The sequence below is a fragment of the Epinephelus moara genome, chromosome 22, assembly GCF_006386435.1.
Source record: "Epinephelus moara isolate mb chromosome 22, YSFRI_EMoa_1.0, whole genome shotgun sequence".
In the NCBI taxonomy this organism is placed as follows: domain Eukaryota; kingdom Metazoa; phylum Chordata; class Actinopteri; order Perciformes; family Serranidae; genus Epinephelus; species Epinephelus moara.
In genome coordinates this window covers 5,248,037-5,262,993 of record NC_065527.1, presented here as the reverse complement: position 1 = coordinate 5,262,993, position 14,957 = coordinate 5,248,037, and the positions used below count along the sequence as shown (strand labels likewise).

At 39.9% G+C, this 14,957-nt stretch overlaps 1 protein-coding gene across 2 annotated transcripts in view; it reads right to left on the bottom strand.

Annotated features, from left to right (window-relative positions):
- Window positions 1–440: 440 nt before the first annotated feature.
- khdrbs3 (KH domain containing, RNA binding, signal transduction associated 3) overlaps window positions 441–14,957 on the bottom strand; it is a 173,047-nt gene continuing 158,530 nt past the window's right edge. For both annotated transcript variants that reach the window (XM_050035377.1, XM_050035378.1), the window contains 2 exons: window positions 9,025–9,077; window positions 441–1,595 (listed from right to left, as the gene is read on the bottom strand). In XM_050035377.1, the coding sequence (XP_049891334.1) occupies window positions 1,504–1,595; window positions 9,025–9,077 (145 nt within the window). In that variant the 3' untranslated portion in view covers window positions 441–1,503. The remainder of the gene's footprint in view (window positions 1,596–9,024; window positions 9,078–14,957) is intronic.

Sequence of the window (14,957 nt, the reverse complement as noted above, 5' to 3'; positions counted from 1 at the left end):
GATGCTTGACTTGATCAGCGTTTGCCTCACATCGAATTATAAGAACAAACAGAGCGGGTAGGGTTTCAAGAGTGCCGATGTCGTTATCGCTAAATCCTCTAAATCTCAGTCGGGGAGATTTCCGACAAAATGCATCACATGACGTTCAAATACAAATGGGAAACCGTTCTTATCAGATTACCAAGGTCGTCTACAAGGTCACAAACTACTTCCATTTGCAGTTTGAACTGTTTGTCAGTATTTTTGGTAATCCCACTTTGGATTTTATGCCAGAACATATGATTTATCTTGTTTTTCACTTAGTTATGACATCATGTTTTAATCCAGTACAAGCTTCCATCCAAACTCGAGCTTTTTCATTTGGGTTTTTGTTAGTTTAAATTATAAGTCTTATTTATGAGTCCATAATTATTCTCTCGAACACAAGGGTTTTCTTTCAAAATGTTTATTCAGCATCAACAAAGAAGAAAAAATATTAAAGGGCTTACATAAGCTCAAAATCATTATACTTGAACAAATCTCTAGATGGAAATGATCAATTCACCAGCATGTGATTGAGGATCTTAAAATTGATTATTATGCCTACAAAGTCAGAAAAGTATCTGGTATTAAAATCAATAAATGACATCAAAATTACTTATTTAGAGCATCTAAAAAAAACAGAAAAAGAAAAATCACAAAAATTAAAAAGCTCCCGGATTGATTCGCAGCTCTGGCTGTTCGGTGTACACAAAGTATGAGCGGCTATTTATAGATGTGTTGATGTTTTAGGGGGAATAATCATGAACACAACTACATAGGCTTTTCAGAATAAAACAGCTGACAATATCCACAGTTGCACACCATGCTTTTATAAGCCCTTTAACACTAAAGAACTATTATTTTACAAAAAGGAGGAAACAGCAAAAACAATATGTATACAGTATGACTTTTCTCTTGTTCAGTTTGGAAATTTACAAGGGACACAATTTTCACCAATTACCCCTCAGAAAAAATATCTACAGTACTGCACTTTCCTAGAACTAAGCTACTACATTTTAAAGTGATCAACCACGCAGTTCAGGGTTTGAAGAATAGAGGGTGATAAATTAAGTTGCACTGGCAGCTGTGTAGAAACATTGTACGACAGCATAGTGATTCTCTAATCATTACCAAGTAAAATAGCTCGGTACAATGTCATTCTTCACCATCACATAGCTGAGAGAGAAACTTAATGTGCTATGGAGTCTTAATCTCAACGTCCAGTCGATTTCTCCTGGAGGAAAGGATAGATTACCTAAATTGCTTTACACATTTTTACCCAGTGGGAGTATGTTTTTATAATCAGGGGGAGGCCATTTTTTTTCTTTTTGTAAATCAGTTTTTTTTACTCACTATCGCTGTTTCATTTGTGTTATTTTGCGGTTTTAGTTTTCAATTCTAAAAAGGTGGGAGCGTCCATAAAAAATCCATTACTTGGGTTGAAACAGCCATGAGGACTCAGGTGCGGGTTGTATAAACAGTTCAATATCTGGTGTATGGCTGATCTCTGTACACTCCCTTGGTTGTTCGTGCTGGCGGTGCCTTGCCACGATTGTTTGCCCACTCCTCCAGACCTGGTTCAGAAGAAAAGAGCAGAAACCGATGGGGGTTGATCAAAGATGGGTTAAATCAGTCATTCACAACAACTCATGTCAAGCTCTGCACAAATTAGGGATGCATTGATTCACTGGATGAACATCAGTATCAGCTGATATTCGCCTTGGTGACTGCCATCAGTCTATTGGCAATTAAGATGACATCCACTGATGGCAGTGGTCGATGTTTCTCTGTATGGATACAGACATGAATGGAGCCTTCTGCGATGATTTCATCTATACTCGTGCACATTTTCTGAAAGCTTACAGATATGGACAAAGTGGAGCAGTACAGTGGAGATCATGGGGCAGTGTGGTGTAGTTGTGGTGTAGAAGATGACAAAGAACTCTCCGTCTACATGTTGCAATGTATTTAATGGGCTCACAAACCATCACCNACAGACATGAATGGAGCCTTCTGCGATGATTTCATCTATATTCGTGCACATTTTCTGAAAGCTTACAGATATGGACAAAGTGGAGCAGTACAGTGGAGATCATGGGGGCAGTGTGGTGTAGTTGTGGTGTAGAAGATGACAAAGAACTCTCCGTCTACATGTTGCAATGTATTTAATGGGCTCACAAACCATCACCATCTACAATGCTGCCTCTATTACAAGGTACATTATAACGGCCTCCTCCACTGTCGCCTCTTTTGTTGTCGTTTGAAATTTAATCCGGCCCTCTTTGCCAACACAAAGGACGGTATGACAGCAGTGACGTTTACAAAGTCTGAAATGGACGTAACTACTGTGGTATGTCAAGGGAGTATAAATAAGCCCAAACAGCATCCCATCATACTGTTGGGGGCAATCGAAAACAAGTTAAGGATGAACAGACTAAGACATCATTGGGAGAAAGGTGGTGGGAGATATGGCCCAAAATAATATCATGATATTTCAGGGTATTTTTGTAATAACGATTTTCTTGGCGAATTGACAAATACATCAAAATATATATATTTTATTGATTTAAGTAAACCGAATTGCAACAAAGTAAGTAATATAGTTTTACAGTTTTCTTCAAATATTCAGTAAAAGCTAAATAAAAATGATCTCTTATTTCTTTAGTTTGTGAACAACAACAGTAACTCAGAGTCAGGGATGGGCAGTATTTCTATTACTTGTATTTAAAATACGTGTTTCAATTACATTTGAGTATTTTGTAATTTGTATTTGATAAGGCCAATAAAAAGCAAATGTAATTTGTAACAAAATACTTTTGAGTGGAGAAATTTTTTATTTAAAATACTCAAAATACTTTCTCCACGAATCAAAAAACAAAAATAATAGGCTACACATTCTTATAATATTGGATGTAACAATATTTTTTACTTCTTTTTTTTTCTTTAAATATTTTTATCTATATGTTTTTTTTAAACTTGGACCATTCAATGTGCCCTTCAGTGACCGAGTGCTCTGTTTTACTGGACTGTGCATAACATAGGAAATTGTATGTTGTTGTGGTTGATGCTTGGGATGAGTATGCTGCAAATGAATTGCCTCACGTGGGATCAATAAAGTTGTCTGAATCTAAATCTGAATCAGTTACAGTGCAGTTACTTGTGGTCTCTCATTGCAGCATATAAATTTTGAGCATTTTTGGTCAAGGACTTTTTGAGTTATTCACAAAAAGGATTGAATCGGTTAGTATAGCGCCACCTATGGACAAAACGTAGGCATTCTTTCTGGTATAGTTACTCATGGTCTCTAGTTGCAGTATGCAAATTTTGAGCATTTTTGGTCAAGGACTTTTTGAGTTATTCATGAGCTGTGTGAGCTTTGTGGACCAACCGACCGACAGACAGAGAGAAAAAAGAAAAAAAGTATTTTCTGTATTTGAAAATACAAAATACATGTATTTTATTTTGATACATTTATTTGAGGGGTATTTTGTATCAAAATACATTTTGATGTATTTTTGCCCATCTCTGCTCAGAGTGAGACTCAGATTCTGTTACAATATTAATAGTTCAGCTTGATGTCAACAAGTCCAATATTGCGAATATGAATTATGATATTAAAAAATATGCTGCTACGGTTGTGAACGTAATGCTTATTGTTCCCCTGATAATGCTACATTGTGAACAACAAATTTGTGTTGACATCAGCAGGAGGAGAGGTAGTTAACCTTAGCCGTGTAATCTTGTAAAATGTAGTTTTTGGCGAGCTGTTTGACGGAGGTATTTGTTGATGTTTTCACAACAATATAAAATAGAGTTAATTAAAAATGTTTTTAATGTGAAAGAAGGTTATTTAAAAGTTTGGTTTTTTTTCATAAATGTGTCGCACTGAATTGATGCACTTCCAATTAATGTCTTTAAAACACTTTATTTTTTTCGCCAAAGACAATTTCTTTGTTTTCCTGGCAGAAAAGGGGAAATAAATAACAATAAAAACAAAATAAACAACAACAAAAAACATTGGTATTGGCCTAGAATTTCACAGTCGGTGCATCCCCAGCACAAATATTCTTGTCATGCTTCCTCCGATGAAAGTAATGCAGCAGAAAGTTTTGACTGTCTGATATCGACAACGCTCATCTCCTAACAAAAGCGCCGCTTCAAGCTGGGCATACAAACAGCGACTCGCACCAAGACGCTTGACTTTCACCTGGAAGGATGCATCTCAGATAATTGAATGAGAGGATCAAATAGCTACTTGAAAAGGAGCCGTTTAGTGGCTCCCAGCAAAAAGGTCACAATTACCATTAGCCCAAATCAGCCCCTGTTCACTCCCTGGTACTGTCAATGTGAAAGTGCCACTATCGATGGCACCCTTTGTCTGATCTTCAGCCAGCGCCGAGACTTCCCTAGAGCTGAGGCTCACAAAGGGTTGTTTTTTTCTGTGCAGAGGTTCTCTGTTGGCAGCACATAGCCAATACCCCTTAATTAAACCTGTCACCCTTTCACTGACAGTCACTTTGAAGAAATAGACCAAGGTAACCTTGTGTTTCGAGAACAAGGGTGCACATCAACGCTGTTTATCTGTTTCCTTTGAACTGTCGCCCTTTTTTCTGTGTGACCCATGCGGCAGCGGTTTTCATTTCATGTGGAGGTACGCAGCGCTCTAATGAGATGGAGGTGCTTAGTTCTTCCTCTTGTGCGGTCAGAAAAGTTGGGAAAGTTTTTTATTAGCTTACGGAAACACATTAAAATCTCTAAAGCGTGACATGAACACACGTCAGTCTTCAATAGGTTTAATGATGCAGAGGATTTAATAATTATAATTATGTTATCTCAGTCGGTCGCTAACTAAAAACGTTAAAAACAAAAACATTTACATAATACATTTATGTAATCTTGTCTGAGAGCTTGACACAAATGCACAAACTAATCCATCACAACACAAATAAACATTGTACTCTTATATTTGCTAATGTTTGAGATAATTAAACGTTACAAACCAGAGCCTGACTCTGCTATAAAGACTTCATCTTGTAATTTTCCAGTTACACAGACTAAAAATGAATATATATATATATATTTATATATATTATTAGAGATGGACCAACCTTCAGCCGTCCAGCAGCACGGTCTACTGTACCTTACTGTATATTAGCTCTGCTATCATTCAAGTGCGCTCTGCAGCAAATACGACCTTGGCCCACTTTTTACTGGATCTTGTGAAAGGTCGACACAGTACTGTTGAACATTATCTCAGTGGTGTTAACTTTGTGTGGATTTAGTGGCAATTGGAGCTCTTTCCAGACACGATGAGCAGCTTTTAACCAGACAGCAGTCACTGACACTGGCCTTAAACAGAAACATATTGAGCTGATTGCAGAGACGCAAACTACTGTGTGACTGAACACTTATTTTTGGGGGTTTCAAAACAGTGCCTGAACAGAGAAGTCACATGGTAAGTTGGTAAAAGAGTAGCTGGTGACTTTCAGAAAGTTTACTTCTTGCCATATTTGCTGAAACTGTCACTACAGATAGACAAAACTACACGAGACAGTCCGTGATAAAAACATGTCTGTCCTCCTCCTTGTAGTGCTTCTAATGGCATTTGCTAGAATCCACAGCAGCTGAAGGAAAACAACCAATCAACAAAAGGACATCACTATGAAAATAACTGACAGAGAACTGCTGATGTAATGTAAGTAACAACAGCAGAGCTCTCAGGGTTGATCTATCGTCTATCTCCGAACTTGGTTAGAAGCGTTTGTTTCTCTCCAAGGTTACGGATATAAAAGCAACAGGGTCAAAGTTCAGGGCATTATGTTACGAGGAAGTAGTATGTCCTGATTATGTGCATACTGCAACAGTACATACTTTATAAGGGCAGCTGCAGTACCTACAAAAAGTTAAAAGGAAAAGTATGCGATTCGGAACGCATCCTTTCTCATTTAACAGCTAAACAGTACACTAAAATATGTTTCTGAAAGCATTTGGGGTGAGAAATGACTGTCTCATATACATGTCTGGATATAACGACAGTGGTGGGTGCGGTTACATGATGGCTTCTCATTCAGAATTAAATAAATCTGAATGAAATCATTAGGAATTAAAGTCTTTCCAGGTAGTTTACATGGGAAATATTCATTCTGAATGAGGGTTTACACGGGAGATCAGTTTAATCACCTTTATTCGGGTCTACGCCAGGTTTGGGGCAGGGAAGGTTTCTGATTGGATAGGGGGCGGGGCGGATGTTACGTGTTTATGTTCACCGGAAGAAAACACTGTAGTCCACGCTCTGGATAACAAGATGCTTGACGCCGCCGTTCTTAGTGCCTTTTTCGGGCTTATATTCTTGAAGCAGCAGTACGACAACAACCTTGTTCTGCTAATGCTTCGTCTGTTGAGGAGGAGAAGGGAGGTAGAAGGTCGAAGAAGGGAGATAGATGACCGTGCTGTGGCGACGAGTCCGACTGCTCTATCTCAGCCCGTTGCTATGCACGCTATATCACGCCAGAAGGGCAAGGAAACGAGCATGTGCAGAAAGACCGGAATGAACTTAAAGAGGAATGAGTGTATACAAGTGCAAGGAATTCTTTCATTCGGAATGACAAACAGAATATTCCAGCCCCTTACATCGGATTGAATTTTCAATCACATTGGCCATTTTCATTCTGAATTAGGTGTTTACAAGATCACTTTTAGTAGGAATGAACTTTCACTGCGAATGAAAAGGGAATTAAACTGTCCATGTAAACGCACTGAGTGTCAGTAAATACAGAAAAGTCACCAGCTGTAGCTTTAACTGGTTAAGCTTTAGTAATATACAGTATCACGCTGCAGGTAAGAGGTTTAGTTTTACTGAGGATGAGAACACACGGATCAAAGTAAATCTGATTTCCCTGTATATTTGACTGAACATAATGAACTTGATTTGTTAGAATACACATACACAGAACGGACAGTTGCTAATGCACATGCAAAAAACCTCAAAAGTTCTTTATTAACTCATATTTAATCTAATCAATCCAAACTTCTCCAGATTTATGAATGAATGAGGACCCTAACAGCTGCTTAGTAGCACTGGTTCTTTTCCGCGTGAGGTTTCAGCAGTGAGTAGATGTTGAAGTGATTGTGCAGCTCAAGTATCAGCTTGTCAAAGTCTCTTTCTGCTTTTGACACTTTTTTTTGAAGCGCTTCAGAGCAGTCAAAAACTCAATTCAAAATATCACCCAAGTCTTTTTGTTGGTCGAATTCTTTTGAATAAAACAGTAAAATAACATTAAATAATCTGATTAAATGGCGGCACGGTGGTGTGGTGATTAGCACTCTCGCCTCACAGCAAGAGGGTTGCCGGTTCGATCCCGGGTGCGGGAGCCCTTCTGTGCGGAGTTTGCATGTTCTCCCCGTGTCAGTGTGGGTTTCCTCCAGGTACTCCAGCTTCCTCCCACAGTCCAAAGACATGCAGGTTAATTGGTGACTCTAAATTGTCCATAGGTGTGAATGAGAGCGTGAATGGTTGTCTGTCTCTATGTGTCAGCCCTGTGATAGTCTGGTGACCTGTCCAGGGTGAACCCTGCCTCTCACCCAATGTCAGCTGGAATAGGCTCCAGCCCCCCCGCGACCCTCAAGAGGATGAAGTGGTTAGAAGATGAATGAATGAATGAATGAATGAATCTGATTAAATGAAATTGTTATACTTACAATGTTTGTTCAGGATCATTTCTTTTAGTTTAGCTAACACTGTCACTCAACAAGACAGACAAGATGACTTCTTAGTGGCACCGGATCTCATTCACCAACTGTTCGTAGCAAACTTCTTCTTAAAACCCACGTGCACACTTTTCACAAAGATTCTGACTTTCACAAATGTTTTCTTATTTGGGGTTGATTCAGAAGTAAGAACAGAACGCACACTAAAATAATCAGTTACTGTATTTTCTTTGATTCTACAATTGTAAAATACTACAGTATCTAAATTATAATAATCTTTAATGATCATTTTTTATTATTTTACAAAGCATAACAGTCTGTTAAAATAAATAACCACTGTACTCACACTTCAGTTCACATCAATTATGTTAATTGGAAACATGCCTTCCAATAATTAGTAATTTATTTATAGGCCCAAAGTCGGCCTCTTCCTGCAGCCTTGGTCAGCTCACACGTGGCACATTTACTGCTGCTGCAGGATGTTCCTGCTCTGAGGAGGGAACACGTCTTCCAGGACCTTACAGATGTATTTGTAAAGAGTGAAGAGGGGCAGCCTGTCCTCCTCCGCTGGTCAGCGTCTCTCGAAATAAAACTTTATTTCTCTACTTTAACAGTGCGTCAGTGCGCCCTTCTGCAGGTACAACATTCACTGAACGGGTTATAGCATCCCATGCATCGTTTCCTTTTGTGTTTCTTTATATCTACTACACATGCTATTAAATATGACAGCTCATATGGAGTTTGCCTCCACTTCAGAACAATGAAGTCCGGTGTTCTTTATACATTTGTATGGACTTTCATGTCTTATTTCTTCCAAATTTTGTTTTCAGTTTCTGTGAGCACACGACCCTGCAGTCTCATGACCTTTAATGGGGACTGGTGGGGTGTTTACCTGTGCTAATCAGGATCAGCTGGCGCACACTTTCAATTTACAAGGATAATTCACGGGATACATGATCACAACAGAGGTGCGAGCAGTTCTGGGGTTTAAGAACAGTCATGAATCTGATGTAGAGATTTCTTAAAAGCAAATTTATAAAAGACATTCAGGAAGATGAAGGTGAATGAGGTCCATGGCTCTCTCCTAATGAGCCAAATAAACTGAAGGACTAAAAGCTCTGAATTATGAATAAACCACTTTAGAAGTGTTTGTTTCGAACAGCTCTAAGACATCACACATTAACTGAGACGCCGTGACAGCTGAGATGAAGCCTGCAGTGCAGAGACGGTGACTAGAAATAGACGCTCTGACAATTGACAAAAGAAATATTGGAGAAGGAGAGGTCTGCAACTCACCATACGACTCGTATGATTCCCCGCTGTGTCCGTATTCATAGTAGTCGTCTGAGCTGTAAACAGACAGAGCACTGAGGTGAGTCTCAGAATGTATAGATACAAACAAAACACTCTGCATCAACAGAACTTATTTTCAGTATCATGGTAGAACATCAAAGTATTTATCTTGATGCAATCAGATATAATTTATGTACTGGCAATAAAGAAAAACACACAGGAAGTGGTTTTTTTTTTTTTTCAGATATACTCTGCTGGATATAAAAGTAAAAAGCAAACAAGAGGGCAGCTTTCAATCAATCAAAAGTTGTGCCACATTTGTGGTTTTCCAAGGCAATTTCCTCCACCGCATTTCTGCACAAACTTCCAGTTCCATATCACTGCATATGGAGATCTATGAGAGGTGGCAACTTTAATGAAAAATAAAAAGATGGGGAGGCGAGTTGCATAGCGCTTCATTTCTCGCTTATTTATTTATTTCTTTATTTGCGGTCGCCGTCGAGATGCTGACAGAACAATCCTGCGTCAGTATCATTCAGTAACAGCGCTATCATTCAAGAGAGGCAATTCATCATAAGGCTGCCACTGAGCCGACACCAGCCATCACAGCTGGGTCCTCTCCGCCTGCCTGTCAGTCAGTCTGTCAGCGACAGCAGCACCTCTCTGCTCTCCGGATTAGAGGGCTGAAGGCACCATCCAAAACCCCGACACACCACATCAACACCGCCCGACTGCTGAGGGCAAAGAGGTGACAGCAATGACACACCGCAGTGGAAGTAACGGAGTACATTTCGCTCCAGTTACTGTAATGGAGTAGCTTTTTGTGGTGTGATCTTAAAAAGCCAAACTGAGGTCTGAGAGGTTGAGACACTCTGCTCCTCTATCAAATTACACCACAGTGTGCAGCACTCCAGGAAATCAATCCCACTAATTCTGTCTGCTATTAAGTTTGCTCTCTCTGAGCTCTACCTGCTTTACAAAGAGCGGCTGCACAATTTTAAGTTATTATTAATCGTCACATTCATTTTTTACTGACAAACTGAAGATGTGCTGCTCGGTGTTTTTATTACTGCCACCGTATGATGGCATTATCACATGAGGTGCTGCATACAGGTTTGAAGAAACAGAAGGATACTGCACTTACATTTTTTCTATCATTATACGACACATATTCCAACAAACATTTTGTCAACATTCTGCCATGCTTATGACCAGGACTCCTGAATACCATTATCTGGGCTTCGAAGCTTCGACAGGATGGGACACCTTCCACCTCCTTTCAGTTTCTTCCACCAGTTTACTTGTGAAACATTAGACTACTGAGTTGGACGTCGATTACCCAGCAACAACTAAAGCTTTGAAGCGTTCGGTTCTCAATTGTAAAAAGCCACTTATAATCCTACTAACGGCCCAATCACCACATTCATTTTGCCATTGTATATTTCTGCAAACCACAGATATGTAACATCTGTACGTTATCCTGCAGCAGATACATTGAAACTTTGCATTTTTTATGTTTCAACAACGCTGTGGCTATTGTGTGGTTCGGCTTGGCCAAAAAAAAACCCCAACAACAATTGGTTTAGGTACCAAAAAGTCATGTTTGGTTGCAGAACGCCTGCTAGAAACGCAGCAATATCTCAGCAAAAAACAAACACTTTAATTGTTAAAAAACAACTTCTTATTTGTGGCACTATTCCAGCAGGAATGGCAGCGATGTCTCAGTGACAAAAAAAAAACTTTGTGGCACTACACCCAGTGGAAACATAGCTACGGGTTGCAAAAACACTCTCATGTTTGTTGGCTAGAACGCCAAAAAATGCAGCAATGACTCAGCAAAAACAACAAGTATTGCTTCTTGTTCGCCTCAAACTGTAGTTTGCAGTTTAGCAGGTGTCTTACACCATCCAGCATCTGCTCCACCGCCAGATGATAAAGTCAATTCATACGTAACTTTAGAAGCACAGACGTGTTAAATGTAATGTGTCAATGGTTTTCAGAAACGTACAAAACCAACATTTACTTCTGGTGTCTGGGCTGCTTCTGTTAACAAATGCTACAACACTGCTGACTGATGAAGCTGAAGGTCTGTTACTTTATGTTCGCATAGCTGTTGTCCAGCTAGTTTGCAGGCTTAGCAAGCATACTGGATGACATGTAGCAAAATAAATGGAACTTAAACCTGCAAGTGATGCACTGCTACTGATGCAAAGTCTGCTTTTAATCTGTTCATGGTGACAAAACTAAAATAAAACGGCTTCTCTTCAATTTAAAGGGCCGGTTCACCCAAATCACTGACATCTTTCTGCTGTCAGAAAGAAGCAGCTGTATGATTTTTTAGGGTTTTCCTCTGCCCGGGTTTTCAGATGTCTCTGTCAAAGACTTTTACAAACAATAAGTGCAATTTTGTTTATGAAGCTCCCAGCAATTCAACAGTATGTAGCTTCATTATCGTGACATATTTCTGAGTGAGACAGGTTGGGCAGGTAGGACATAATGAGAGAAATTTAATTTGATCGTTAAAAAGTGGGCGTATCATAACAGTGCGGTGCAGATGGTTTCATGCAGACGGGACAGTAATATCTGTTAGGGAGACAAAGATGAAACACATCATATGCTTCATGTAATGTTAGTTACTGAAAGAGTCTACTGTTAAATGCCTCGTGCATAATCTTTTTTTTTTTTTTAAAGATATTTTTTGGGGCTTTTTAGCCTTTAATGTACAGGACAGGCAAGTGTGAAGGAGGGGGGGAGAGAGAGAGAAAGAGAGAGAGACATGCAGCAAAGGGCCACAGGCTGGAGTCGAACCCAGGCCGCTGCGGCAACAGCCTTGTACATGGGTCGCCTGCTCTACCACTAAGCCACTGGTGCCCCGCCTTGTGCGTAATCTAAAGGGCCTGTAACCACAGTATTTTGGGGGAACAAAGACACTCGGACATACCATGCTGCTGCTAGCTAGCTGACTTAATCTTTGCTCTGTCTAGTTAAAAGATGTAGATTGATCTATGGGTTGATGTCATGATATTGGTTGAAATTGGTTGGTGCTAGTTTATGTAGGCAAACGTCGTCGTATTATGCTTTACAGGAAGAAATCATGATTGGATTTTGAAATAGGAAGTAAACTGATTTTTTAAATCTTGATTTAATAAACAGATAAATGAATAAATAAATTAAAGAGTGATGTGTCTTTCCAGAAATAGTGTTCCTGTCACTCTGGAAAATCCACAGAGCACACTGTCAGCAGCTTTAGGAACTATTTCTTTAGTCGAAAATAGTACCAGGGAAAACCTTTCAGTGCCTAAAAGTGTGTACATTTAACAATAATAATAATAATGATCATAAAAAAAATTAATAATAATAATAATAATAATAATACATTTTATTTATAAGCGCCTTTCAAGACAGTCAAGGTCACCTTACATGTAAAGATAGAGACAATACAGATTGATCAGGTCAATGTGATAAGGAATAAAGCAAAATAAAAAACAATAATAATATAACAGCTAATAAATATTCAGCAAAACCAGTTTATAGTGAAAAAATTCTGTGTAAATAGAAGGTGTGTGTGGCTAGACGGATGGGAGTGATCCACGTACAACATTGTATTCACCTGCACTGTATCGAGGTGGAGGCAGGACAAAAAAAACAAACAAAAACCACTCAACTGTAGAATTCTCTGCATTGCTGAATACCAGTAAAGGAAAAAGGAAAGAAAAGCTTTCCTGTATTGTGGGTGAACTGATCCTTCCTCTGGCAGCTCTCCAGCAACTGATAATGCCTCTCAACAACAACAACATGACAAACTGATTGGTTGTTTCATTGTTTCTGCACCAATTTCTTGGAGAGGATGAACAAGACAACATGACCAACAGAGGACAGTGGGAGGAATCGTTTTAAGAGCACTACGGCGGCTCAATGAGACATGAGACAGCTCCCCACAGAGGCTTGTGCCTTAAGTCAGGCTTAGCATAAATTTTACACAGTTCATAATTCAACTACAAACAATGCCAAGCCAGCAGAAGCAAACAAGGCTTCCCCCCCTGCGCTAATGTAGTCTCCCTTCAAGAAGCGAGGCCAGCTGCCGTTGCTCTGAGCATGACGTCTCCAGTCGGGCTCTTGCGGCAGAGGTGCCACCGTGCATCTGCCACGGGTGTCAAATCACTGCAATATCCTTGACACCATTCATCGGCCGACAGAGACAGAGACAGAGAGAGAGGGGAGAACAGGGGGAGACGGAGAGACACGTGGCAACTGAATGCATGTTTTGGCTCGTCATGTTGTGTACCCCGAGACAAGACCTGACAGGGTGCTAAATAATTAGATTTCACACTATGCCAAAATGCAGGGTGTATTCCAGAGAGGTCGCCTTCAAAATAAACATCAATTTTTATAAATGTCAGAAAATCAATTTGCCACAATTCACAGGTGCTTGCAGACATATTGGAGAGCGTGTGAAATATTGGGTAGTCCTGGGCTCTCTTGTTCAGCTCTGTGTCATATTAAACAATAAAAAAAAACTACCCAAATAACAAACCAGGGTGCTGCACAGCTATGCTAACACTGTTTCAGAGGTTTGCTTACATGCTGTAGGCTGTCAGCATTTTCTCCCTGCATTTATTTTCACTGTTTATCTTACAAAAAAACAGCCTTTTTTTTTTTTTTTTACTTAACTGAGGTTTCTCTGCTGCTAAAGGCGGAAAGGACCAATAATAGTAGTCGGCCGTGCTGACAGCCGCCAGTGCAGACCTGCTCTTTGCACAAAGGAGAAGAGAGCAACAAAAGCTGTTAGGCGCCTCTAATTTCTGGGGTGACATTTTATCAATATTTCTACACAACTTCTCCGCCGTAGTTACTTTCTCTTCTCAATTACAGAGATCGGTGAGTCTTGAGATGCATCCTGAAGGTCACAGATTCCGGTAAAATTCTGCTTTGTGGAGGTAAAAGTTCGACAGCGTCCGGTGCCCTGCAGCACGTTTAACATCAATCAGCACTCTGCGGTGTTTACATCTGGAATTCAAGCACTCTGACTCAAAGTGACCTTTCTTTATCAAAGCCAGGATGTATTCACTGTAAAGTACAGTGCGGACAGTACGGGAATATATTTTAATTTGCCATTTAAAGCTTTAGTTGGTAACTTTTATAAAACTGTCACACGGTGTTACATGAGATGGATAATTGATAAGAAAAGATCATGTTACTCTGTCTCCTTAAAGCACTTCTCATGGCATTACCACACATAAGCAAAAACAACCAGTAAGAGTCGAGGACCCTCTGATGCAGCTGTCAATCATGTCTCGTAAACTGTCATTAAGCTAGGCAGCACCAATCAAATATTATCAAGATTCTGTTCCTGCATTGCCTGTTTCTCACCTCAAATGTTTTCGGAAACATATTTTAGTGCACTGTTTAGCTATAATCTAAGAATGTGTCGCTCAGCGCTACATCACACAGGTCTTTCCCATTACATCCAGAGCTAGTGGCAACCTCCGAGGCTGAGAAAGGAAGCAAACGTGGAAGTGCCCAAAAGCTGCAGTTCATCAAATGGCCACTTGAGGCTGGCTCCATAGACCTCCATGTTAAAATGCCCAGTTTAACAGTAGATATAAACATGTTTACAGCCTGGTACAAAAGGCAGTTTCCCTGTTAATGACAACTGTATGTTGGGGTGAATTGTTGTATAAATCACCCGTTTAAATGTTATTAAGGCTTAAAGTTACACATAATCAAGGGTGAGGCCCTTTTGAGTCATAGGGGGGTGCTGTCTGTTGACAAGTTGCTACCATGGAGACAGTATAGGTTAGGTAACCATGGCGTTACCCTAGATTCGCAGATGCGGTCCGAGCCGTGCTCTAGTGTGCTTACCTGTGTGTGTGCACTTTGTCTGTGTGTGTGCGCTGTGTGTGTGTGTGTGTGTGTGTGTGTGTGTGTGTGTGTGT